The sequence below is a fragment of the Ranitomeya variabilis genome, chromosome 2, assembly GCF_051348905.1.
Source record: "Ranitomeya variabilis isolate aRanVar5 chromosome 2, aRanVar5.hap1, whole genome shotgun sequence".
Lineage (NCBI taxonomy): Eukaryota > Metazoa > Chordata > Amphibia > Anura > Dendrobatidae > Ranitomeya > Ranitomeya variabilis.
Window position 1 is genome coordinate 759,145,490 of NC_135233.1, and position 25,529 is coordinate 759,171,018.

The 25,529-nt window shown below is 44.2% G+C and overlaps 1 protein-coding gene across 1 annotated transcript; it reads left to right on the plus strand.

The window, feature by feature from the left end:
* Positions 1–9: 9 nt before the first annotated feature.
* Positions 10–21,766, plus strand: NDUFAF4 (NADH:ubiquinone oxidoreductase complex assembly factor 4). The gene is made up of 4 exons (XM_077289696.1): positions 10–594; positions 2,783–2,880; positions 13,175–14,899; positions 20,511–21,766. The coding sequence occupies exons 1-3, from the start codon at positions 459–461 to the stop codon at positions 13,466–13,468; spliced, it is 528 nt and encodes a 175-aa protein (XP_077145811.1). The 5' UTR covers positions 10–458; the 3' UTR covers positions 13,469–14,899; positions 20,511–21,766.
* The last annotated feature ends 3,763 nt before the right edge of the window (positions 21,767–25,529 follow it).

Genomic DNA, 25,529 nt, shown 5'->3' on the forward strand with positions numbered 1-25,529 from the left:
ATATAACACCATCCGCAGGTATCGTCTATGGCGTGTGTGTTGGCTGTAGTGATAATCCCCGTCAGCAGCGCTGGTGAATGTCTGCCCCATAGTGACCCGCCCCGGGTGAAGGAGATTCTTGGCCTCACTGTACTCCGCTGTGGACTTTCCATCCCCAACTCTAGGCGACATGTTGCACCGCTTTCCGCGCTGCTGAGGCGGATTGTCTCTGTACACCCGAGCTAGAAGCCACTGCCAATCCCTGCGGATGGTGCCACAGCCCAGCCTCACACACAGCGCCAGGGGCGACCTGAGCCCCCCAAACCGGTGCCATGCACGTGCAGCAGTGACGGGGAGGAGGAGGGGCAGGAAGCCGTCAGCACAGTGCAGCCAATCAGAGCCCGCCCGGCGCCAGTGTGCGCTGCTGTGTGTGTGCACGGTGTGTGGCATGCGGCGCTCGGGGCCTTGCAGAAACAGACATGGGAGGAAACCTCGTCCGCGCAGTCAAGAACTTCAATGTGGAAAGCCGGGCACACCGACTGCTCGCCAAGAACAAGCCCAGCGTGGCGCCCAAGCACCCGGGCACCGAGGAGGCCGCACACACTGCCATCTCTAGTAAGTGTACGGTGAGGTGACTCATGTGCATGACCTTCCTCGCCACTGACACCAGGGGGCGCTGCACGGGGCGCTGCACAGTCCGCTATGCTCGTCGCTGAGGACTGTGCGCTCTGTGTTCAGTGAGAGATGTGTTCACCACCCGGAAGTAGCGTAGTACTAGAAGCATGCTGGGAGATGAAGTCCTTCTGTGGAGGTCATGCTCTTTTTACACATAAAAATGGGAATTCTCTCCTGAATGTTAACTATTCCCAGAGGTCATGTGATCGGGGAGAATACTGACGTCACAGCTCTCTAGAATTAAGGGGTCTTGGGCCTTGTTATCAGTGGAGATAAGTGCAGTTAACCACGGTAAACGATACTGAAGTTGGTTTCTTATTCGGCAATTTTTCTTTTCTGTTTTTCTATAGTCTTAACAATAAATAAGCACCCCAATAATAACATACAATGCAGCGAGTGCCCTGATGTGAATACCCAAAAACAGCTACAAAAACGATAAAACTGGCACAAAAATGGGCATCCAAGGGCTTTAATGAAGGGGTTAAATGATTTCGGGCCACAGATCTCATACTAAGAATACATAGATAGTGATGCCTCACATCAAACCCAGGTCCCTCCAGCCTGGCCCAAATGGGTTCTGGGCACCAGAATTGGCATCAAAGTGGGCAGACAGTCCAGGTGGTCAGTATAAAGATTAGCATTCTGTGCTGCACCCTGGTATTAATGAGGGTTTGTCCACTATCAGACAACTCCTTTAAAGGGACTCGGTCACCTGAATTTGGAGGGAACAATTTTCAGCCATAGGGGCGGGGTTTTCGGGTGCAATCTTGCCTTACGCAGGCGTGTACTACGGAGGACAGAGAATGAACTTCAATCCCATATTGCAGCCAGCATGCAGCCAGCGGGTAAGGAAAGGGTGAATCAAACACACGAAAACCCCGCCCCTATGGCTGAAAATTGTTCCCTCCAAATTCAGGTGACCGAGTCCCTTTAAAGGAGTTGTCTGATAGTGGACAAACCCTCATTAATACCAGGGTGCAGCACAGAATGCTAATCTTTATACTGACCACCTGGACTGTTGCCATTCCTCCAATCTCAATTCTGTGCCCCCACTTTGGTCAGTTGACATTAACAAAGTCATGTGACTGCTGCGGCCTTCATGAGAGAACCACTGTTCTTCTGCTCGACAGAACTGTAAAGGCTGAGGCTGTCACATGACCGGGCAGCTTCTTGACCAGGCAGCCATGTCTCCGAGCTGGCGCCGTCTAGCCACTTGACCGGACAGTCATGTCTCCGAGCTGGCGTAGTCTAGCCTGTTAACCGAGGAGCCATGTCTCTGAGCTGGCACAGTCTAGCCTCTTGACCGGACAGCCATGTCACAGAGTGAGAAAAGTTTAGTTATGGAAGGAGATGTGGCACAGAGAGCTGTGTGGTCTTTGATTGGGCAGTGATGGCACATTTATTCATAGTTTACTCAGGACAATAATAAACAGTTTGGTCTTTGATTGGATAGTGATATCAGAATTGACTGCAGTGTAGATCGGGATTAACAAGAGGTCCTACAAGTGAGTCTAGTCTATTCTCCGGTCTGTGATGTATATTACAGTAGTCTTCTGTATGACTGGTCAGTGATGACACCCTTGACCGTCCAAGAAGAAAAAAGCAGTCTAATCTGTGATTATTGGATATTGTCTAGTCTGCAACTGGGAAGTAATTTCACAGAGTACAGCAGTGCTAGTTACTGTCGCAGAGTAAGAACTGTCTAGTCTGTGTTTGGAGGCTGGTATTTCTAACTGGGACAACCTCAGTTTGGGAGCTGATTAAAAAATAACTGTATGTTGTGATTGTTATTGCAGATTCCCAATATTCATAAAATATATATCTCACAATGTATGAAAGTAGATGCCCCCAATTTCACATGCTTACACACAGATTTCTGCATGCATTATTGTTGAGTAAACAGGCACTTATGGGTAGACCATGAAATGGCTCTTGGAAGAAAAAGAGGGATAGACTGAAGCGTGAAACTGAAAATGTACAGGGTCATGAAGCGTGTATGTTAGTAAATCAAATAAAAAGGGATGTTTGTAATATTCTATACTACAGCTCTGCCTGGTTTGGCTGTTGTCCAGGATCATCTTAAATTTTTTTTTTTAAAGTCATTGACTTGTTTTTGTTTCTTTTCCAGATCACCCTGACTTTCAGGATAAAATTTACAAAAAAGATGATCAGCTTTTATCACGGTTGAAAGATGTATATGTTGACTCCACTGATCCGTCTCCCCAGGTAAATGTCGGCAATTTGTCACTGGTGCGATTAAACGATGCCTTCCTGAATGCCAATAGTATCTCCTTATTTTTTTACAGTTCTCAAAATAGATTTTAAGGGTTGCTTGGTCTCTTTGTTGTGTGGATAGAGCTGAGCAGTGTTTTGGGAGTGTGCTGCTACACTATTGGCATTTGTCACCAGTCTACAATGCAATAATAGAAACAGCCACAGTATAGCTGAGCAAAACGATATGCAGGACCCTGGTTCAGTGGCCACACCGGTAGTCTGGGAACCTCCTCCTACCTCCAAGGATCCGTAGTGCTTCTTCCAATTAGTAGAAGGGCAGCATGATGGCTCAGTGGTTAGCACTGGAGTCCTGAGTTCAAATCCCACCAAGGACAACGTCTGCAAGGAGTTTGTATGTTCTCCCCATGTTTGCATGGGTTTCCTCCGGGTTCTCCGATTTCCTCCCACACTCCAGACATACTGATAGGGAAACTAGATTGTGAGCCCCATCGGGGACAGCGATAACAATGTCTGTAAGAGCACTGTGGAATTAATGGCACTATATAAGTGAGTAAAATAAAGAAAATATTAAATTTGGCTTCAATTTAGTGTCAGCATAAAGGTCCAGTATGTTTAATGGCCAGTTTTTTTGTCATCTGTTGACCCTGGTCACAACCTGTCAAGGAGTTTATCCTGCAGTCCTGACCATAAGAATTCAGCAAGGTCCATAGATGACCAAAATGTTGGCCATTATACACAGTGGACCTTTATGCTGACACTACAATATAATTTTATGATTGCATCTCCTGGAATGCCTTGGTTTTCTTCTTCTACATTTTCACTGCCACGTTGGCACCCTTACTGAACCAGTAGTGCCCAAGCTTCTACGAATCCTCTGATTAGTAGGCCTGGTGCGATTGTTATTGTTGCCACGTGATGCACACATGATGTTGCACCTGGGACCACTAATAAGAGGTACTGGAGCTAGTAGGAGGAGGTTCTTGTGGCTCTGCTACAGTGCCATCGGGCTACAGACATGGTTGCTGGACCAACCTCCTGCAAATCGTCTTGTCCAACACTCTGGTTTGATTGCACATTTAGTTTGCTGTACATCTGATCATTATGCAGTGCATGATGAGTACATCGTCCCATCCAAAATGTAGAAAGGCAGACTGAGTAAATTACAGGGTTTTCCTTGGATGATCATATTAATAGCCTATTCTTAGGCTAGGCCTATGTAGATGGCATATACAAGCAGTGTAAACATTGCAGAGACTTCAGCGTTTACATCAGACATGGCATCTCTGAATGGAAGATGGGTTGGTGTGTCAAGGGCTGAGCCCCACCAATATAATTTTGATGTATTGACTCAGAATACCCATTTAAGATCTTCTATAAAACAAGCAACAATGTGAAAGCAGGTCTTGATTGGAGAGGACTATATTGCAGGCATGGATCACTGCATGATATGTAAAGCAAAGGATTTGTGAACCTGCTGTTTAACCCCTTCAAGCTATCTGCCATACATGTATGGCACTGTGGGACCTGCAAACCGCAGTACATGTACAGCTAGCTCACTCCGAGCACTGACGCAATGAAATGTGGGTGTCAGAGCTGACACCCCACGGCAATGCCCACGTTTGGTGCTAGTGCCGATCATGGGCGTTTAACCCCTCTGATGCCACTGTTAATACAGGCAGCGACATCGATCAGGTTGCAGAGGGAGGAAGCGTTTTCCTTGTGCTGATGGTCTGCATGGTGACCCTGGACCAAAGATGGCCACAGGATTTTCCAGGTACGGTGGCCTGAATACTCCATCTCAGAGCAAGACTTGCCACACCTACTACCTGTATGCGATGCACTGATCTAATGCCCTTCAATGCAAAAGCATTTCAGGGTACTAGATCATTGATCAGAGCAATGAAGTGTGATGTCCCATCCTGGGACAAGGTTAAAAAGGAAAAAATAAGTTTAAAAATTAAAAAAAATATATCAATTCAATAAATACATATTTACGTAAAAACAAAAATAAACAAAGTGTACATGTTTGGTATCTCCTCGTCTGGAACGACATGACTTGTAAAACTTCCCCACTAGTCAACCCCTTTTGTGAACACTGTAAAAAAAAAAAAAAAAAAAGTGGCAAAAAAATTTATTCATCATACCATTGAAAAAAAAGTGGAATTAAACTTGATGAAAAAGTCAAATGGAAATAAAAAATCTCTGAAAATGTCATCTTGTCTCACAAAAAACAAGCCATCATACAGCTCCAATAGCTGAAAAAAAAAGCCATTGCTCTCAGAATAAAGTGATGCAAAATGTTTTTTTATAAAAATAGTTTTTGTGTAAAAGCTGCAAAATATATAAAAAATAAAAATATATAAATGTGGCATCACTGTAATCTTACTGACCCCAAGAATAAAGCGGTCTTATCACTTTTGCTACACAGTAAATGGCATAAACAAAAAAAAAATTCCTGGATTGCTGGTGTTTGTTCATTCCACCTCCCAAAAATCCCAAGAATAGAAAGCTATCAAAAAATGTCATGTGTCCGAAAATGGTACCAATAAAAACATCAACTCATCCCGCAAAAAGAAAAAGCCCTCACATGACTGTCGGCAGAAATATAGAAAAATTATAGCTCTCAAAATATGGCGATGCAAAAACTTTGTTTTGCAAAAGAAAGACTGTCACAGCAGCAGCCAAACATAAAAAAAAAAATCCAAATCTGTCATTACTGTAACTGAACCGACCTGAAGAATAAGTCATCACTTAGACTGCACCAGGAACGGTGTAATAAAAATAAATAAAACTAATTATTCACCTGCTGTTTTGTTGGTCATTAAATCTCACAAACATCGCAGTAAGGCTCTTCTCACATTTACACCGGTGAGATTTCTCTGAAATACGTGATTCAGACAGAACCCCCGGCGGGAAGACCCCTATGATGAGGCAGATGGAGGCACTGTGTTCAGTCTGACCTATGATCCAGCGTTGTCATTCTTTTTAGGTGTGAATAAAAGTGCAGTCGGACAGTTTTGTGTACCTCTGAAAAGGACACTGTTGTACAGAGGCTAGACGGAGTCTAGAATAACTGCTGCCTCATTATAGTGAATGGATCCCTCAGGGGGGGGGTTTCATCTGAATTGCGTCACTTGGAGATTTAGATGTAAACCCCGATGTAAGTGCTCAGCATAGAGTGCTGGATAAATGTGATCACAAATGTTACTTATGTTCCCAATAAAAGCTTTAACTCAATCCATAAAATAGCAAGTCCCCATTCAGGTCCGTTATCAGTCAGTGGAAATATAAGGGCTTCCACGTCACTGGTAACAAAAATGCCCACCCACCCTAAAGAAATTAAGCAAATTCTGCACCCACAACTATGATCGGAGGTATAAAGTTTACCTCCGGTCATTGGTGTCGGCTGATGGGACTACTGCACCCATCAGCTAACACCTGCTGCCACTAACAGCGAGAGCAGGCGGTGGCTGAGATATAAATAATAATAATAATTTTAAAAAAACGGTGTGCATCCCCTGTATTTTTGAAAACCAGCCAGGCAGAACCGTCAGCTTCAGCAAGGCTAGTTATCAAGAATAGAGGGGTCCCCATGCTGTATTATTTAATTATTTGAAAAAAAAAAAAAAAAGGCTTGGGGGTCCCCCCATTTTTGACAACCAGTCAAGCTAAAGCAGACAACTGTGGGCTGGTATTCTCAGGCTGGTAAGGGGCCATGGATATTGTCCCCCAGCCTAAAAATAGCCTGCAGCCACCCACAGAAGGCGCATATATTTGTGAGGTTGATGTCACCTTTGTATTGTCTGGTGACATAAAGCCCACAGCTTAGTAATCTGATATTTTAACAAATAAATGCAAAAAATTATGACCTAAATTTATCACCAACAAAGTACAACGTGTCACAAAATGATTAAAAAAAAAATAAAAAACACAAAAATTGAGTTTAACTTGAGTTGGTACACATGCAGAGGTTAAACGCATGTTCACATTGGCCACAAAACATTAAAACCTACAAGAGTAAAAAAGTAAGCAAAAACCCTGATATAACTAAGTAAAAAAAGTTTTTAACTTAGTTACATCAGGGTTTTTGCTTACTTTTTTCTCTTGTAGGTTTTAATGTTTTGTGGCCAATGTGAACATGCGTTTAACCTCTGCATGTGTACCAACTCAAGTTAAGCTCAATTCTTGTGTTTTTTTTCTCTGTATTGTTGCATTCTGTGCAAGCCAGGGTGTGGCCTCCCTGTTTCTGAGCTTGAGATTATATATAAGGCTTCCACAGTCTAGTGTTTCACTGGTTGGGCCCAGTCCTTTTGTCTGCCCTTATTCACACTGAGGTCATCATTGACACATGGTAAGGTTTTAATATTAGACAGTGTAGGACTGTCCCGATCAGAGTTACCTTGACGAGGTGGGATGGCTTTTGTGCTATTTTTTGATCAAAAAACAGTAATACTAAAAACTCTTGTTATTTAAATGCACTTTTGCTTTTTTACTTAGTTATAAGTAAAAAAGCAAAAGTGCATTTAAATAACAAGAGTTTTTAGTATTACTGTTTTTTGATCAAAAAATAGCACAAAAGCCATCCCACCTCGTCAAGGTAACTCTGATCGGGACAGTCCTACACTGTCTAATATTAAAACCTTACCATGTGTCAATGATGACCTCAGTGTGAATAAGGGCAGACAAAAGGACTGGGCCCAACCAGTGAAACACTAGACTGTGGAAGCCTTATATATAATCTCAAGCTCAGAAACAGGGAGGCCACACCCTGGCTTGCACAGAATGCAACAATACAGAGAAAAAAAACACAAGAATTGAGCTTAACTTGAGTTGGTACACATGCAGAGGTTAAACGCATGTTCACATTGGCCACAAAACATTAAAACCTACAAGAGAAAAAAAGTAAGCAAAAACCCTGATGTAACTAAGTTAAAAACTTTTTTTACTTAGTTATATCAGGGTTTTTGCTTACTTTTTTTCTCTTGTAGGTTTTAGTGTCACAAAATGATGCAGAGGCAAGCTCACAGGGAGAATTTCATTGTGGTGAATTCGCCTCTGCACCGTGCAACGTTCTTACGGTGCTAGCAGGGATCTCACTGAGGTCACAGCAGTTAGCCCGGCTGGGAACGGAGCCTCAGTGATGTCACCACTAGTCACTGAGGCTGCGCTCACAGCAGCTCATTCACCAGTTCTCAGCCTGGACGGTCGCATCTTGGCACCATCCAGGTTGAAAATCATTTATCCCCCACACATGGATTACGGCGTGGGACAGAACGACGGAGAGGTATGGTATATTGTTGTTTTATATTTTTGCTTTATTACAGCAGAACGAGGGCTTCGATGGAATAGGCGAGGTCGTAAGTTTGGTTTGAGATTATTATCAAACACTGTATCATTACTCCATTACTAAAGAAACCCGCCCTCAACCCATCCTGCACAAGCAACTACAGACCGGTCTCCAATCTCCCCTTCATTTCTAAACTCTTGGAGCGCCTGATCTACTCCCGCCTTACCTGTTACTTCTCCACTCACTCCCTCCAAGACCCTTCACAGTCCGGTTTCCGCCCCTACCATCGACAGAAACCGCACTCATCAAGGTGAACAACGACCTTCTGACAGCAAAATGTAACGGTGACCACTCTCTGCTCATTCTTCTCGACATTTCTGCAGCTTTCGACACTGTTGACCACCCTCTCCTACTCTCTAGGCTCCAGTCACTAGGCAATAAGGACGCTGCTCTCTCCTGGTTCTCTTCCTACCTTTCTGATCGCTCATTTAGTGTTCCGTTCGCTGGCTCCACTTCATCTCCTCTTCCTCTCACTGTTGGGGTCCCTCAGGGCTCAGTCCTTGGCCCCCTTCTCTTCTCCCTCTAGACGGCCCCAATTGGACAGACCATCAGCAGATCTGGCTTTCAGTACCATCTTTATGCTGATGACACACAACTATACATATCATCCCCTGACCTTACTCCCGCTGTACTACAGAATGCCAGTGACTGTCTGTCCACAGTCTCCAACATCATGTCTGCTCTCTATCTGAAACTCAACCTCTCCAAAACTGAACTTGTTCTGCTCCCGCCATTTACTAGCCTCCCTAAATCTGATATTTCCCTCTCCGTGGGTGGCACCATAATAATACCCGGCAGCAGACGCGCTGTCTGGGTGTTATGTTTGACTCTGATCTCTCCTTGACATCCCATATACAATCTCTTGCCCACTCGTGCCGCTTACACCTAAAAAACATCTCTAGAAACCCTCACTGTCGCCTTGGTCTACTCCCGCCTGTACTACTGCAATGCTCTATTAATTGGCCTCCCCCTTACTCGACTTTCCTCTCTCCAGTCTATCCTTAATGCAGCAGCCAGGGTTGTCCATCCTACTAATCCGTATTCAGACGTGTCCACATTTTGCACATAGACTTGTATTACCAACACATCGCGATGTATGGACACACTTTCCATACGTCGTGCACTGGATGCGTCGGTATTTGGCGGGCCATCGTATTGTATCGTTCAAGGGAACATTTTTCCTACGTTGTGTCCTGCATTTCTGGAACTCCGCCCCCTCCTCCTTGGGACTTTACAGTGGGCAGCGGACGCGTTGAAACACTGCGTCCGCTGCCCACGTTGTGCAGAATTTGCAACACGTCCGTCAGTACGTTGCACCGACGCTTAGCGACGGCCCCATACCGACAGAGGTGTGAAAGAAGCCTTATAGACGCCTCTCCATTGCTAACCTCGGACCCTGATGTCACCTGACAATACAAAGGTGACCTCAACCCCACAAATATAAACCCCATTTGCCACCGCTATAGGGCAAGTGGGAAGAGCTGGGCAAAGCTCCAGCATTGGCCCATCTAATAGATGTGCCTTTTCTGGGTGGCTGCGGGCTGCTATTTTTAGGCTGGGGGGGTCAGTATGCATGGCGCCTTACCAGCCTGAGAATATCATCTCCCAGTTGTCTGCTTTAGCAATGCTGGTTGTCAAAAATGGGGGGGACCCACTTTGTTTTTTTTAAATTATTTAAATAATTAAAAAATACAGCATGGAGACCCCTCTATTCTTGATGACCAGCCTTGCTGAAGATGACAGCTGAGGCTTGCAGCCCCCAGTTTTGCCTGGCTTATCAAAAATAAGGGGGAACCCACGCAGGTTTTTCTTTTTAATTATTTATTTTCAGCGCAGGAGGTGGCTAATGAATACCCCCATCATCCGCTCCTGCTCTCACTGTTATTAGCAGCAGCAGTTGTTGGATTATGGGAGCAGTAGTCCCATCCGCTGACACCAGTGACCGGAGGTAAACTTTATACCTCCGATTACAGCTGAGCGCTCACACGGTCTTTTGACAGAATGGGAACCACGTCTCTCTGACCGGGGGGGATGATTTCACCGCCGATCAGAAGCGGTGTTTGCCATGCTATCGTGCATATGACAGCGTGTCAAACACTGTATTGTCAATTCAATTCAAGTGAATAGGGTTCGGGTCCGCTCCGCTGGATGACAGGCTTTATGGACGCATCATGCAACCTGCCATCTAGAGGTAGCACATCCGGCTGTCCTTGACTTTTCTGAAGTAAATACGCTACAAAAAAGGTCAACCTGCATATTTGCAGTGTTTTTTTCACCATCCATTCAAGTCAATGGGTGAAAATTCTGCAAAAACGCTGAGAGTGATATGCTCTATGTTAAAAAAAACAAACAAAAAAACCCGCTGCAAAGCACAAAATCCTGATGACAAAAAAAAACAGTATGGGCACGAGTTTTCTGAAATCTCATAAGCTTTGCTGATATTGTAAAAAGCAGCTGAAAATTGGCATAAAAAGACCCAGTGTGAACATACCCTTTCAAGTACTCTTTAAAGCCTGCTTAAAGGGAACATGTCAGAACCACCAGCAAGGAGCCCTGGCTTCCCTTTCACCTTTTTGTTTTCTTAATCTGGACTCCTGGCCTTTGCTCATTATTAAAAGGGAAGCTGTCAGGTCCTCTGTACCACCACCAGCAGTTGTCTCTACATAGGTAACTACCCTGCCTAACAGTCTCTTTATTACATTACACACACAAGTAGATCTTTAGAAAAAAAAACAATTTTTAAAGTCTGTTTAGGATATGTAAATAAGGCCTTTGTCGAGGGGGCGTTAGTGCCCCCATACTACTCGTCCCACTTAGCATGTTGTTATCATGCCCCATGGGCGTGATACTATGACTTACATGTGTCAGCATCATCGCCCACTCCATACGTACCTCGAGCATGCGCTCTGCTTCTTCCCCTCACTACAGTGAGCCTCTGAAGCTGGGTCTACGCGTGCAGGCTTGAGAGGCGCACTATGAACGATGGGAAGTGAAGAAGACTTCTGATCATGCGCAAGGCGCCTCTCTGGAGCCGGCATGTTTCGCCCTCCTTCAGAGGCTCACTGTAGTGAGGGAAAGAACCAGACTGCATGCTCGAGGTACGTATGGAGCTGGTGATGATGCTGGCGCTTGTAAGCCACAATGTTACCATGTATCTGTGGGGTGTCATAGCCCTCATTTATACACCATAAACCACTTTAGAGATACTTTTTCTAAAGATATTTTTTGTGTGTAATGTAATACAGGGACTGTTAAGGCAGAGTATTTAGATAAGTAGATACAACTGCTGCTGGTTCTGGTGGCATTGAGGACCTTCCCTTTAAATATGAGCCAAGAACCAGGAGATCATATAAAGAAAACAAAGGTGAAAAGAAACTCAGGGCTTGATGCTTAGGGCCCAAAGCAGTGAAAATTAACAGATTTGACCATAATCCAGTTATGTTAGTAGATGTGGTTCTATAATGTCCATAAGCCGTAACATGATGTGCTAATTAAAAGGTCTTAAAAATATATATAATTTTTTTTTTTTTTTTTTAACATTGTTACTTCTTTACAATTATCTACTACCTGGAGCGTGTCACCTGTGTGGTCCAGGTTTGTGGCCTGCTTTCTCGTTCTGTGCGTTCTTAATGTGCTTTCTGTGAGGCCATTATGGATTGTTCTCGCGTTGGCTTCTTGAGTCACACCGCGTTCTTTATTGAATAGAGTTCTTGCTGTTCCAGGTTAAAAATAAGTAAATATGAAAGCTTGCGGCTCCATTTATCAATTAGCCTGCTGCTGTAGGACAAAGAAGCCACTCATTTTTCCCCTCTTGTTCTTTGTAATGTATAGTCAACATTTCTTTGAAATATATAAAGCATTAAAATATACAGTAATGTGTTTTTATGGATTCTGAAAGGCCTTTTACCTCATAATTATCCACTCATACCCTACGCAAGGTGTATTAAAAACATTCAGCATTTTAACCAGATACTATGTATGTCTAGTCATTGAGTTTTCAGGAATATCAGGCCCCATGAGGGCACGGAGGTTGTAGGCACAGTTTATCGGGACAGACTTTGGGATTTTGTTTGAAATAGGTAAAAGTGTGAAAGACACACTCTTGGTGCTCCTTGACATTATTTGAGTAATTTAAGGCACTGGAAACATTTTTCACAAGGCTTTGGGTATTTTGTGCTGTAATTGTTCATATCTGCTACTCATCCAATTTTATCTTTATCTGTACATTCTTTGGTTGATCCTTAAGGGAAACCTGCTTACAGCTGCCGCACACTACGTACTAAGCAGCAACTGAAGCCGTGCTTCTATGAGTAAAAGCCCAAGGCTGCCAGAAGGAATAAAATTCTTCTCCTCATGGCAGCCGGCCTTCGGCTTCAGAATGTTCTCAACGTGCATATTAACCCCATACCTGCAGGTTAATATATAATATATCAGGTTCCCTGTAACTGGAACCTGCCACTTCAATAAACGACATTGCCACCATACCTATATGTAAATCTGCAGGTAAATCCTGTGTAGTCGGCTTACTTGAGCAGCGGCTACAGAGAGAAAGTGAGGTTCTTTTTTCCATGCTGCTGCTCACTTCCAATCATTTGGGTGTTGCAGGAAGCAGTTAATTGTCAACCACTCCCCTTCACGCTCATTGACATGTGCTGCAGAGCAGGCTGTCAATCATTGTGCCAGGGAATGATTACAGAGCCCTCGCTGTAAAGTGAGCGGTGACTTACAGCTACCTGCACCACCCAGACTGGAAGCGAGCGGCTGCAGGGAGACTATAACATTGCTTCCCTGTAGCCACATATAATAAAGTATTTTCTCAGTTCACAAAGTATAAATTGGTGATTTTGTATAAATGACGCCCTTTCTTCTGGGTTGGGTATTTCATGTTGTGGGGTTTTTTATGTTTGTTACCGTACTTTTTTTTTTTTTTTTTTATAGGTAAAAGATGATGTTCCCTTACCTAAGCAAGAGGATTTGAGACTTCCAATGCATATGATGAGGAATGAGACTTTTGGAATCTCATTGGACAACATTCCCAAGGGAAAGATTTCTATTGTTGAGGCACTGACTATTTTGAGCAATCACAAAAATTCTCCCACTACATGGACTGCAGAGAAAATAGCTGGAGATTACAGTCTAGACATAAAGGACACTAAAGCCATGTTGGACTTTTTCGTACCTTTTGAAGTAAAGATCGCATCAAAGGATGAGGAGAAAATTGCTAAAGAGTAGGACTGCTAGACTCAATCTATTGAGCACTGGGGTTGAATTTATGATCTTTAATTTAAGTTCTGAAAATTTGTATTTTAAAGTAAATATATGTTGTAATCTGTCTGATCAGTACTGGCAAGTCAGTATGTCTTAAAAGAAAGTTGACATCCAATATACAATGCAATAGCAGAGTTATCAGCATTCTTCCATGTATATGACATAGTCAGGAAGTTCTTTGTACAGAGACTTATCGCCACATTTTAGATTTAATTTAACTTCATGTGAAATGTTTATGCAGTTTTGCTTTCATACAATGGAGACAAAATATAGTTGAAAATCATTATAAATAATTCTGAATTATAGTTAAAGGTAAATCTTCACGTTTCCATCAAGTAATAGTATGGCTGTATAACCATCTTTTGCCCAATAAAGAAAACACACTTTTTTTGTTCACATCCGATGTGCCAGTCATGAGAAATCGGCAGCGGAGGAATGGACTGGCCATATAAAGGTCTTGCTGGACTTGTCTGCAAGGCTGTAGCAAGCTCCAGAAAAGACAAGTGAGATAAAGCATTACCATCTTGAATTTACTTATACAGTATTGGCCACAAATGGAAATGGGTACAAAAGAACTATGAAGGAGATACTTCTAATTCTCTCTTGTATCTCTCACCATAATTCAGCCTTAGATTGAATGTAGATGTTCATGAAACTTGGTCCGTGTGCGGGCTGGCTGCAAGTCTCCTGACACAAACTCAACAGTCTCATCAGCGTATATGAAGCTGTTGAGCTTGGATAAATAGTCCAGTGGTAAATCTGTACATGACTCTTTATATAAAGATCATGTTTCATGGATATCAGAATTTGGCCATAGTGCTCATGCATTGATCCTCAGTGTGCCATCCAAAAGGTAAAGTTTGGTGACTTTCCTGTCTTCCAAAAGAATTCCCTAAGGGGGAATGTTATGGTATTTTTCTATGGAAAGACGCTTCTTTGAAGTGGCTCATGTCATGATTTTTTCCTATTACATCTATATTAAATCAGACCAAAAAAATAACCGGCCCAGTGCTCCTCCATTAAATCTTTATTACATACAGAACAGAGCCGTAATAGGGCTTCGCCTAAATCCTCAGGCTGTTTTTACACGTTGCATCTGTGATTTTCCAAAAACTCAACATCATCACCACCACATGTCAATGCAGTTTAAGGCCTCATTCAGATGCCCTTTTCTAGTTTCAATAAATTTTTATTTTCAATAACATAGCAATTGAACAACAGATTCCCTTACAAGGGAGTTCAGTAAGCTTAGATCTAAACAAAGAGGAAAAAACATACATATATTAACTCAAATTCAAAAATACAGATATGACGAGACAAGTACATGGGGAGACATAAAAGAGGGAAAATGGGGAGGGAAATGAGATTCTGCATTGCACTTTATGGTAAGCTGCAGTATATTTACAAGACGAGACTATACTTTGTTCCGTTTTATGAGTTCTGCCTCCCCCTCCTCGCACCCCACCCAGCGCAGGTTCAACCCCATTGCCATCAGAATCTCTCACAGGTTAATGAAGTCTCAAATAGATAAAGTCAAGGTTCAAGTTCGTGTTAAGGTCCATCCACGGTTTCCAAACTTGGTAGAAGGCCTCCCACAGATCGTCCCTAGTCGCATGTATACGTTCATATAAGAGGATTGTATTCATTTTATCTCTAACCGATTGCATAGAAAGAAAAGGCGACTTCCAGTTGGTAGCTATATGTAGCTTAGCGGCCATAAACAGCTGGCCTGTCAACCTGTGAAATCTGTTAGAAAAGCCTGGGTACTTGGCTCCCAAAAGGAATGTAGTCGGGTCAGGTTGTATTGCTTTGCCATACATTTTTTCAATTAATAACCCTACTTCCCACCACATAGAGCCGTGAAAATAAAAAATCGCATTTGTTTTCACAAAAATGATTTTTTCGCCCACAAATTCTTATTTTCACAAGGGTAACAGGAGAAATTAGACCACAAAAGTTGTTGTGCAATTTCTCCTGAGTACGTCGATACCCCATATGTGGAGGTAAACCACTGTTTGGGCGCACCGCAGAGCTTGGAAGTGAAGGAGCACCGTTTGACTTTTTCAATGCAGAATTGGCTGGAATTGAGATCGGATGCCATGTCGCGTTTGGAGAGTCCCTGATGTGCCTAAACAGTGGAAACCCCCCACAAGTGATACCATTTTGGAAACTAGACCCCCCAAGGAACTTATCTAGATGTGTGGTGAGCACTTTGAACCCCCAAGTGCTTCACAGAAGTTTATAACGTAGAGCCGTGAAAATAAAAAATCTCATTTTTTCTACAAAAATGATCTTTTTGCCCCCAAATTTTTATTTTCACAAGGGTAACAGGAGAAATTAGACCACAAAAGTTGTTGTGCAATTTCTCCTGAGTACGTCGATACCCCATATATGGGGGTAAACCACTGTTTGGGCGCACCGCAGAGCTTGGAAGAGAAGGAGTGTCGTTTTACTTTTTCAATGTAGAATTGGCTGGAATTGAGATCGGACGCCATGTCACGTTTGGAGAGCCGCTGATGTGCCTAAACAGTAGAGACCCCCCACATATGACACCATTTTGGAAACTAGACCCCTTAAGGAACTTATCTAGATGTGTGGTGAGCACTTTAAACCCCCAGGTGCTTCACAGAAGTTTATAACGTAGAGCCGTGAAAATAAAAAAATCGCATTTTTTCTACAAAAATGATCTTTTTGCCTCCAAATTTTTATTTTACCAAGGGTAACAGGAGAAAATGGACCCCAGAAGCTGTTGTACAATTTGTCTTGAGTACGCCGACACCCCATATGTGGGGGTAAACCACTGTTTGGGCGCATGGCTGAGCTCGGAAGCAAAGGAGCGCCATTTGACTTTTCAATGCAAAATTGACTGGAATTGAGATCGGACGCCATGTCGCGTTTGGAGAGCCCCTGATGTGCCTAAACAGCAGAAACCCCCCAAAAGTGACCCCATTTTGGAAACTAGACCCCCCCATGGAACTTATCTAGATGTGTAGTGAGAACTTTGAATGCCCAAGTGCATCACAGAAGTTTATAATGCAGAGTCGTGAAAATAAAAAATATATTTTTTTTAACAATAAAGATTTTTTAGCCCCCAAGTTTTTATTTTCACAAGGGTAACAAGAGAAATTGGACCCCAAAAGTTGTTGTCCAATTTGTCCTGAGTATGCTGGTACCCCATATGTGGGGCTAAACCACTGTTTGGGCGCACGGCAGAGCTCGGAAGGGAAGGAGCGCCATTTTGCAATGCAGACTTTGATAGAATTGTCTGCGGGCGTTATGTTGCGTTTGCAGACCCCTAATGTACCTAAACAGTAGAAACCCCCACAAGTGACCAAATTTTGGAAACTAGACCCCCTAAGGAACTTATCTAGATATGTGGTGAGAACTTTGAAAGCTCAAGTGCTTCACAGAAATTTATAATGCAGAGTAGTGAAAATAAAAAAATATATTTTTTTCCAACAAAAAAGATTTTTAGCCCCCAAGTTTTTATTTTCACAAGGGTAACAGGAGAAATTGGACCCCAAAAGTTGTTGTCCAATTTATCCCGAGTACGCTGATGCCCCATATGTGGGGGTAAACCACTGTTTGGGCGCACGGCAGAGCTCAGAAGGGAGGGAGTACCATTTGACTTTTTTAGCGCAAAATTGGCTGTCGTGTTTGGAGACCCCCTGATGTACCTAAACAGTGGAAACCCCCCAATTCTAACTCCAACCCTAACCCCAACACAGCCCTAACCCTAATCTCAACCCGATCCATAATCCTAATCACAACCCTAACGATAATCACAACCCTAACCCCAAAACAGCCCTAATCTCAACCCTAACCATAACCCTAATCAAAACCCTAAATCCAACACACCCCTAACCCTAATCCCAACCCTAACCCTAACCCTAATCCCAACCCTAATCCGAAACGTAACACTAATCCCAACCCTAATCCAAACCCTAACCCTAATCCCAACTCTAACCATAACTTTAGCCCCAACCCTAACTTTAGCCCCAACCCTAACCATAACTTTAGCCCCCGTCGTCACAAAAAAAGTTCAATGTAACCTTTTTTTTGTACGTCGCGTCCGCCATTTCCGCGGATGCGTGGCCGTAACTCTGCCCCCTCCTCCCCAGGACATAGACTGGGCAGCGGATGCGTTGAAAAACTGCATCCGCTGCCCACGTTGTGCACAATTTTCACAACGTGCGTCGGTACATCGGGCCGACGCATTGCGACCGCCCCGTACCGACGCAAGTGTGAAAGAAGCCTTAGGCTACTTTCAGACATAGCGCATTTTTGAGCGCTATTTTGCGGGCGCTTTTCAAAAATGCGCAATGTCATTTTCGTCTGCCGGCAAAGTGAATGAGAAATTCACTTTGCCGTTCAGACACACCGCAAAAAAACGCGGCGCTTTTGTCTGCAAACACGCCGGCGTAAAAAGAATTGACATGTCAATTCTTTACGCAGCGGCGTGTCTTCGTATCCCCCTAGGGCCCCATATTACCTTCCACACACAGCGCCTTTGTCCTGGGTGTCGGCGTCTTTGTACGGAGGGGTTGACACCCAGGACCGGACGTGACGTCGGACAGGAAGAGGGAAGCCCCTGCCCCCCAGTGAAGCAGCATGGAGTCCTTCTGTGTGTGTGCGTGTGTGTGCGTGTGTGTGTCCCCATGCGACGCTAGTGCCACCATTGTGCTAAGTCGCCGTATGGGACTACTACTCCCATCCGGTATTAGGATGGGAGAGTTGTCCCTGTGTCCGGCGACTTAGCACAATTGTAAAGTTACACAAAACACCTACACACAATACACATACATGACACACAGTACATACAACATATAACACAGAGTATATACTCACCAACAGCACACTTGTAGGCGAAGCCCTCGATCCTCCAGGAAAAAATCCAAAAATAATAAACCAAATTCATACTCCCTGTCCGCAGAATCCATAAAACGAGTGTCCCACGCCGATCGGCTGCTCTCCGGCGATACACTGCCAGGAGCGAAGCTCCTAGCAGTGTATCGCGTACTGTTCCGGAGTTCAATGACTCCGGCGTCTCGGTTAACAGCAGTACAGCTGCGTTGAACTTTCCCACGCAGCACTGCCGTTAAGCGAGAGTGCCGGGGTCAATGACCGCCGGTAAACTCGCTCGCGCATGCGCAGTGACACACCGACAGGAACTATGGCTCCTGTCAGTGTGTTGCTGCAGCCGTGGAGAGCAGACATATCTCTGGATGTGTCTGTTCTCCATGGAAAATCTTGATACGTGGCACTTAAATATGTGGCAATTAAATACGTGACACGTGGCACTTATACGTGATACGTGTCACTTAAATACGTGGCACTGAAATACGTGATACGTGGCACTTTGATACGTGGCACGTGTCACTTAAATACGTGGCACTGAAATATGTGGCACGTGGCACTTTGATACGTGGCACGTGTCTCTTAAATACGTGGCACGTGGCACTGAAAGATGTGGCACGTGGCACTTTGATACGTGGCACGTGGCACTTTGATACGTGGCACTGAAATATGTGGCACGTGGCACTTTGATACGTGGCACGTGGCACTTTGATACGTGGCACGTGGCACTTTGATACGTGGCACTGAAATATGTGGCACGTGGCACTTTGATACGTGGCACGTGTCTCTTAAATACGTGGCACGTGGCACTGAAAGATGTGGCACGTGGCACTTTGATACGTGGCACGTGGCACTTTGATACGTGGCACGTGGCACTTTGATACGTGGCACGTGGCACTTTGATACGTGGCACGTGGCACTTTGATACGTGGCACTGAAATATGTGGCACGTGGCACTTTGATACGTGGCACGTGTCACTTAAATACGTGGCACGTGGCACTGAAATATGTAGGACACGTCGCACAAAAAAGTTACATGTAGTTTTTTTTGTGTCGACGGTCCGCCGAAGCACGACGCATCCGTCGCACGACGGATGCGACATGTGGCAATCCGTCGCAATGCGTCGCTAATGCAAGCCAAAGGAGAAAAAACGCATCCTGCAAGCACTTTTGCAGGATGCGTTTTTTCTCCAACGACGCATTGCGACGGAAGCCAAAAAACGCTAGTGTGAAAGTAGCCTAACCCTAACCCTAGCCCTAACCCTAACCCTAAATTTAGCCCCAACCCTAACCCTAACTCTAACCCTAACCCTAACTCTAACCCTAACCCTAATTTTAGCCCCAACTTGTCTTCTCCTGCCGGCCGGCAGATGGCAGCAGATGGCGGGCGCACTGCGCATGCGCCCGCCATGATGAAAAAGCCGGCTGGCAGGAGAAGACAGAAGAGGACCCAGGGACCCCGGGTGAGTATGATAGGGTCCCCGAATCCCCCTATTTCTCTGTCCTCTGATGTGCGATCACATCAGAGGACAGAGAAATAACTGATCGCTTTTTTTTTTTTTTTTTTTGCGGTCGCCGGTAAACTGTTAATTACCGGCGATCGCAAAGCAGGGGTCGGTGCAAATCGACCCCGATCATGTTCTTTGGGGTCTCGGCTACCCCCGGCAGCAGAGACCCCAAAGAACATCCGGGTGCCGGGCGGCGGGCGTACTGCGCGTGCGCCCGCCATTTTTTCCCGGAAAAAAGATGGCGGCGCCCATGGGGAGACACGAGGAGCACCGGGGGAGGTAGGTAAGTATTGGGGGGCTATTGGGGGCCATCGGGGACCACATTTCTCTGTCCTCCGATGTGCGATCACATCGGAGGACAGAGAAATTAAAATCGCGTTTTTTTTTTTTTGTTGCGACCGCCGGTAAACGGTTAATTACCGGCGATCGCAACTCGGGGGTCGGTAAAAACCCCCCGAATCATGTTCTCTGGGGTCTCGGCTACCCTCGGCAACCGAGACCCCAGAGAAAATCCGACTCTGGGGGGCGCTATTCACTTTTTCCACAGCGCCGTTAATTAACGGCGCTGTGGTTTAAGTACCCTTAGCGGCCGCCGTTAAAAGGCGTATCGGCGGTCGTTAAGGGGTTATGGTAAGCTGCAGTATATTTACAAGACGAGACTATACTTTGTTCCGTTTTATGAGTTCTGCCTCCCCCTCCTCGCACCCCACCCAGCGCAGGTTCAACCCCATTGCCATCAGAATCTCTCACAGGTTAATGAAGTCTCAAATAGATAAAGTCAAGGTTCAAGTTCGTGTTAAGGTCCATCCACGGTTTCCAAACTTGGTAGAAGGCCTCCCACAGATCGTCCCTAGTCGCATGTATACGTTCATATAAGAGGATTGTATTCATTTTATCTCTAACCGATTGCATAGAAAGAAAAGGCGACTTCCAGTTGGTAGCTATATGTAGCTTAGCGGCCATAAACAGCTGGCCTGTCAACCTGTGAAATCTGTTAGAAAAGCCTGGGTACTTGGCTCCCAAAAGGAATGTAGTCGGGTCAGGTTGTATTGCTTTGCCATACATTTTTTCAATTAATAACCCTACTTCCCACCACATAGCCGAGGCTATCGGACACTCCCACCAAACATGCTTCATATCTCCCACTGCGCCACATCCTCTAAAGCATTTATCTGAAATGTTGGGGTATATAGTGTGGAGTTTACTTGGGACTTGGTATGTTCTGTGTAGGACTTTAATGGATGTCTCTGCCAGGGAGGCTTGATGACTACCCCTGGAAACTGTGTCACAGCATCGCCTCCAATTTTCCAAAGTTAATTGAATACCCAGGTCTTCCTCCCACTGTTTCATGTATTGTAATTTATCGACTCCATGTGCAGTATTGAGAGATTTGTATAGTAGAGAAATAGTTCCCCTTCCCAGTGGGTCGTCCATACACCTCTGTTCGAAGTTAGTCACGTGAAAAGGGGTTTTATGTTGTAGAAACTGTTCCGCAAAATGGAATACCTGATACAGAACAAATGATGATATACGGTCCGACAAAGTATAATGCAAAAATATCAACTTTATTAGGTGATAATAAAAACCAAGTGAAAGGAGGGACAATTAGTGACACTACAACGGTGATACTGTATAGATAACAGGGGGCGCGTGCCCAGGAAGAACCGTCCACTGAAGAGATAGTGATATATTGATATACTGGCTATAGAAAAAAAATCAGCAAAAGAGGAAACAAAAAATAAAAAACAAAATATACATAACAGAAATATGCCTCTAAGCAAAATAGCCATGTGGGAAACTGCACTGCGGACAGCCTTTAAGCAACACCTATGCGCTGATAGTGGAAGTATAAATACCATAACACGGCCACAAAAAAGGCACCCATCCACTATCACAAGCTAAAGACATGTGCAAGGAGTATAAACAATATAAGAATTATCGCTGCCGCAGAGTACCCACCGCACAGAGGACTGAGACTCCTGGGGGCGCGTCATGGTGACTAGCTGTATAAGTTGGTAAAATGGAATACCTGATAGATACGTAAGGTTTCGTTAATGGGTGGGTTGTATTTATGGAGGAATTCTTGTCTAGTTAAAATTATATTAAAGGGCGAGCAGAGGTGTTTTAGAGTGGTTATTCCATTATCTTTCCACCAAGCATATGAGCGTGGGTGGAGTCCTGGTGCGAACATGGGACTACAGAAGAGGGGGGTTAGTGGGGAGGATTTAGATTGGAGATCAAACTTAAACCTCTCCTTCCTCCAAAGGATCAGGGAATGTGCTGTGAATGGTGCTGTAATGTGCAAGCCTTTTGGGAGTTTTTGTGTGGACCACATAAGGCCGGGTAAGGAAAATGGATGTAAGAGGGACGATTCCAGGTTAACCCATCTCGGAGCATGGTTGGCAGCACAGGCATTAGTCAATTGGGCCAACTGAGCCGACTTGTAATACAGTGTAAAGTTGGGCATGGAGAGCCCCCATAACTTTCTGTGTATGAACATAGTTTTTTGTCGGATTCTGGGTTTTTTTCCTTGCCAAATAAATTTTGAAATCATAGAGTGAATCTCGTGTAAAGTCTTATGGGGCAACGGAATGGGGAGGGAGCGGAACGGGTACAGAAATCTGGGCAGGGAGACCATTTTAATTGCATGCAATCTGCCCAACCAAGTCAACTTCATGGCAGACCATCTGGTTAAGTCAGCTCGGAGGTTTTTTATTAACGGGAGATAGTTCCACTTAAATAAAGTCGATCTATGAGAGGTGAGATTGACCCCGAGGTAAGTTATATAATGTTCATTTTTTGCAAATTTGAACTGGGAAATTATATTTGCATGTCCTTAGAGGTGTTAAGAAATAAAGCTTCGGATTTGTCAACATTAATTTTGAGTCCCGAGATCGACTCAAATCTACGGAGGACTGAAAACAAATTTGGAAGAGTGGTGATTGGACTGGACAAAGTCAGCAATAAATCATCCGCAAATAAGCTTGCCTTATATTGCGTGCCAAGCCCCACAGATCCGAGTATGTTCGGGTTAAGCCTTATTGCCTCGGCCAGTGGTTCCATGGCCATGGCAAACAGGGCTGGTGAAAGTGGGCAGCCCTGCCTCGTCCCCCTTTGTATGTTGATAGGGGTAGGTCTGGTGGATGGGAGTTTCAAGTAAGCTGTAGGGCTGTCATATAGTAGTTGGAGGCACGAAATAAGGGTGTGAGGGGCACCAAATCTGGATAGGACTTCAAATAGGTAGGACCATGAGACCGAGTCGAAAGCTTTCTCCGTCTAAAGCTAATAGTAGCAGGGGCTGTTTGTGGTAGTTTGCTGAATGTATAATATTTAGATTTTTTCTAATATTGTCGGGACCTTGTCTATTAGGTATGAACCCCACTTGATCATGGTGAATAAGGGTGGGTAATAGTTTGTTGAGTCTAGTGGTAATGATGGATGTAAAGAGTTTGAGGTCAACATTTAACAACGATATAGGTCTATAATTCTTGGGAAGGAGATGGTCCTTCTTTGGTTTTGGGATTACCGTCACATGGGCAATATAGAATTCAGGGGGCATCTGGGTGCCATTTAGTAGAGCATTGCAGTAATTTTTAATGTGTGGTGTGAGGATGTTTGTAAATTTCTTGTAATAGAGTGCCGTGAGGCCGTCGGGTCCGGGGGCCTTGTTTTTCTTTAGGTTTTTAATTACTGCAGAAATTCCGTCTTCAGATATTGGCGTTTGGAGTTGATCTACAGTGGAGTTGGGGATTTTAGGCATTTTTAGTTCATCTAGGAAAGAGGATAAGAATTGTGGTGAGGATATCTGTGGGGAGGTATATAGTTTCTGATAGTAATCTCGGAATGTTTCGTATACTATATCTGGGTGTGCGGAAATTCTGACTTTGGAATCTTTGATGGAGGTGACATTATTTAAGAATTCTTTGCATCTGAGCTTACGTGCCAGCATGCCAGACGGTTTATTAGCGTATCTATAAAAAGTTGACTTAGTCCATGTTAACGCTCTCTCTGTTTTCTTTGTAAGAATAGTATCTAATTGTAGCTTAGTGTCTCTGATCTGCTTAATCAAAAAGAGGGAAGTGGTGGCTTGGTTAGCAAGTTCAAGTTTCATAAGTTTGGTCCCTAAGAGTGTTTGTAATTCAGATCTTTGTTTCTTTTTATTAGACGCAATTTTGATTAGTGAGCCGGTAATACATTTTTTGTGTGCCATCCACACTAGCCCAGGGGGAGTGTCATCAGTGGTGTTAGTCTGGAAGTACAGTCCCAACTCTTCTTTAATTTTAGAAAGAGTAGTGGGGTCAGTAAGTAAGGATTCGTTCAGTCTCCATTTGAATAATTTAGAGGTGGTGACGTTGAATTTAAATGGCGATAGGACAACATCGTGATCAGACCAAGGTGATGGAATATGACGAGAGAATAGGACCGATGGGATCGTTCTTGTTGTAAGGTGTAGGTCTATTCGTGAATAGGATTGGTGTGCAGGTGAGAAGTATGTGTAACCCTTTACAGGACCATTTAATTCTCTCCACACATCAACCAGGCAATTGTTTTTCATTAGCTGTAGGATTTTCTTTTTGTCAGCATTTGTTATGTCCGAGCGCTTCTGAGCGCTGCTATCTAATTTAGGATTAATGATAAAGTTAAAGTCGCCGCACCAGATAAGGTGGTCATACGTAAGAGTGACTAGTTTTGATGTAATTAGTTGAAAGACCGACTTCTGGGAAGCTGTGGGTAAATAGCTATTAACAATGCAAATTGTCTGGCTTCGCGATGTTCCAAGAGTAATGAGAAATCTGCCCTCAGGGTCCGAATGTGTGCTGATGAGTTGAAATGGGAAGTTATTTCTAATGAAAGTGGCAACACCCCTCGTTTTTTTATCCCAGCTTGACATATAGTATTGTGAATAATTGGCATCAAAATGTTTAGGGTGGGATGAGGTGGAAAAATGGGTCTCCTGGAGACAGATAATGTCCGGTGCGTGCTTTGAGTAGTCAAGGAAGGCTTTCTTTCATTTTATGGGCGAGTTGAATCCTCGGACATTATGTGAAATAACATTACACATTATTCAATAAGTATTTACCGCTGAAGAATGAGGAGGCCCGAGCAGGATCTCGATCTTGGTTGTTGGGCTGACTGATAAGTATAGTGGTAATCTCTGTGGGAGAACAATAGGAAGGAAACAAACTGGGGGGAGACAAAGACAGATACAACAATTAATATTAACAAATGGATATCAAATCCGGAAAATATGGTGATCTGGTTTACCATATTAGGTGGAGTACCAGGTGTCGCCAGGTTTGGGCAGCATGTGGAGGAGGGGGGGAGGGTTAGGGGGGAAGGGGGGGATACTGCGGAATGGGAATTGTTGGGGGGGATAAACGAGAGCAGGGGAAAATCGGCGATGGGGAAGAAGTAGGGTTGGTTAAAGGTACAGGGGTCTGGTGGACCCCTTGCAATAAAGCCAGAGTAGATTATCTATGTAAGCATTCAGTGTACAATTACTAGATCCGGAGAGCCGCAAGGAAAGACGGCAAGGGACCATCATCTCTCTCCTCCCAGCTCCAGGAGCAATCAGGACGATCAATAGCGACCCATATCACCCCCCAGGAAACAAGGCAGATGATCTTGTAAGTTAGTCACGTCAAACGATCCATGCGTTT

Bases quoted from the DNA above. Each gene is read 5' to 3' on its own strand.
- NDUFAF4 (XM_077289696.1), top strand. From the start codon at position 459: ATGGGAGGAAACCTCGTCCGCGCAGTCAAGAACTTCAATGTGGAAAGC. The intron at 595-2,782 runs GTAAGTGTACGG...TTTCTTTTCCAG, and splicing joins CGCACACACTGCCATCTCTA to ATCACCCTGACTTTCAGGAT. The intron at 2,881-13,174 runs GTAAATGTCGGC...TTTTTTTTATAG, and splicing joins CCACTGATCCGTCTCCCCAG to GTAAAAGATGATGTTCCCTT.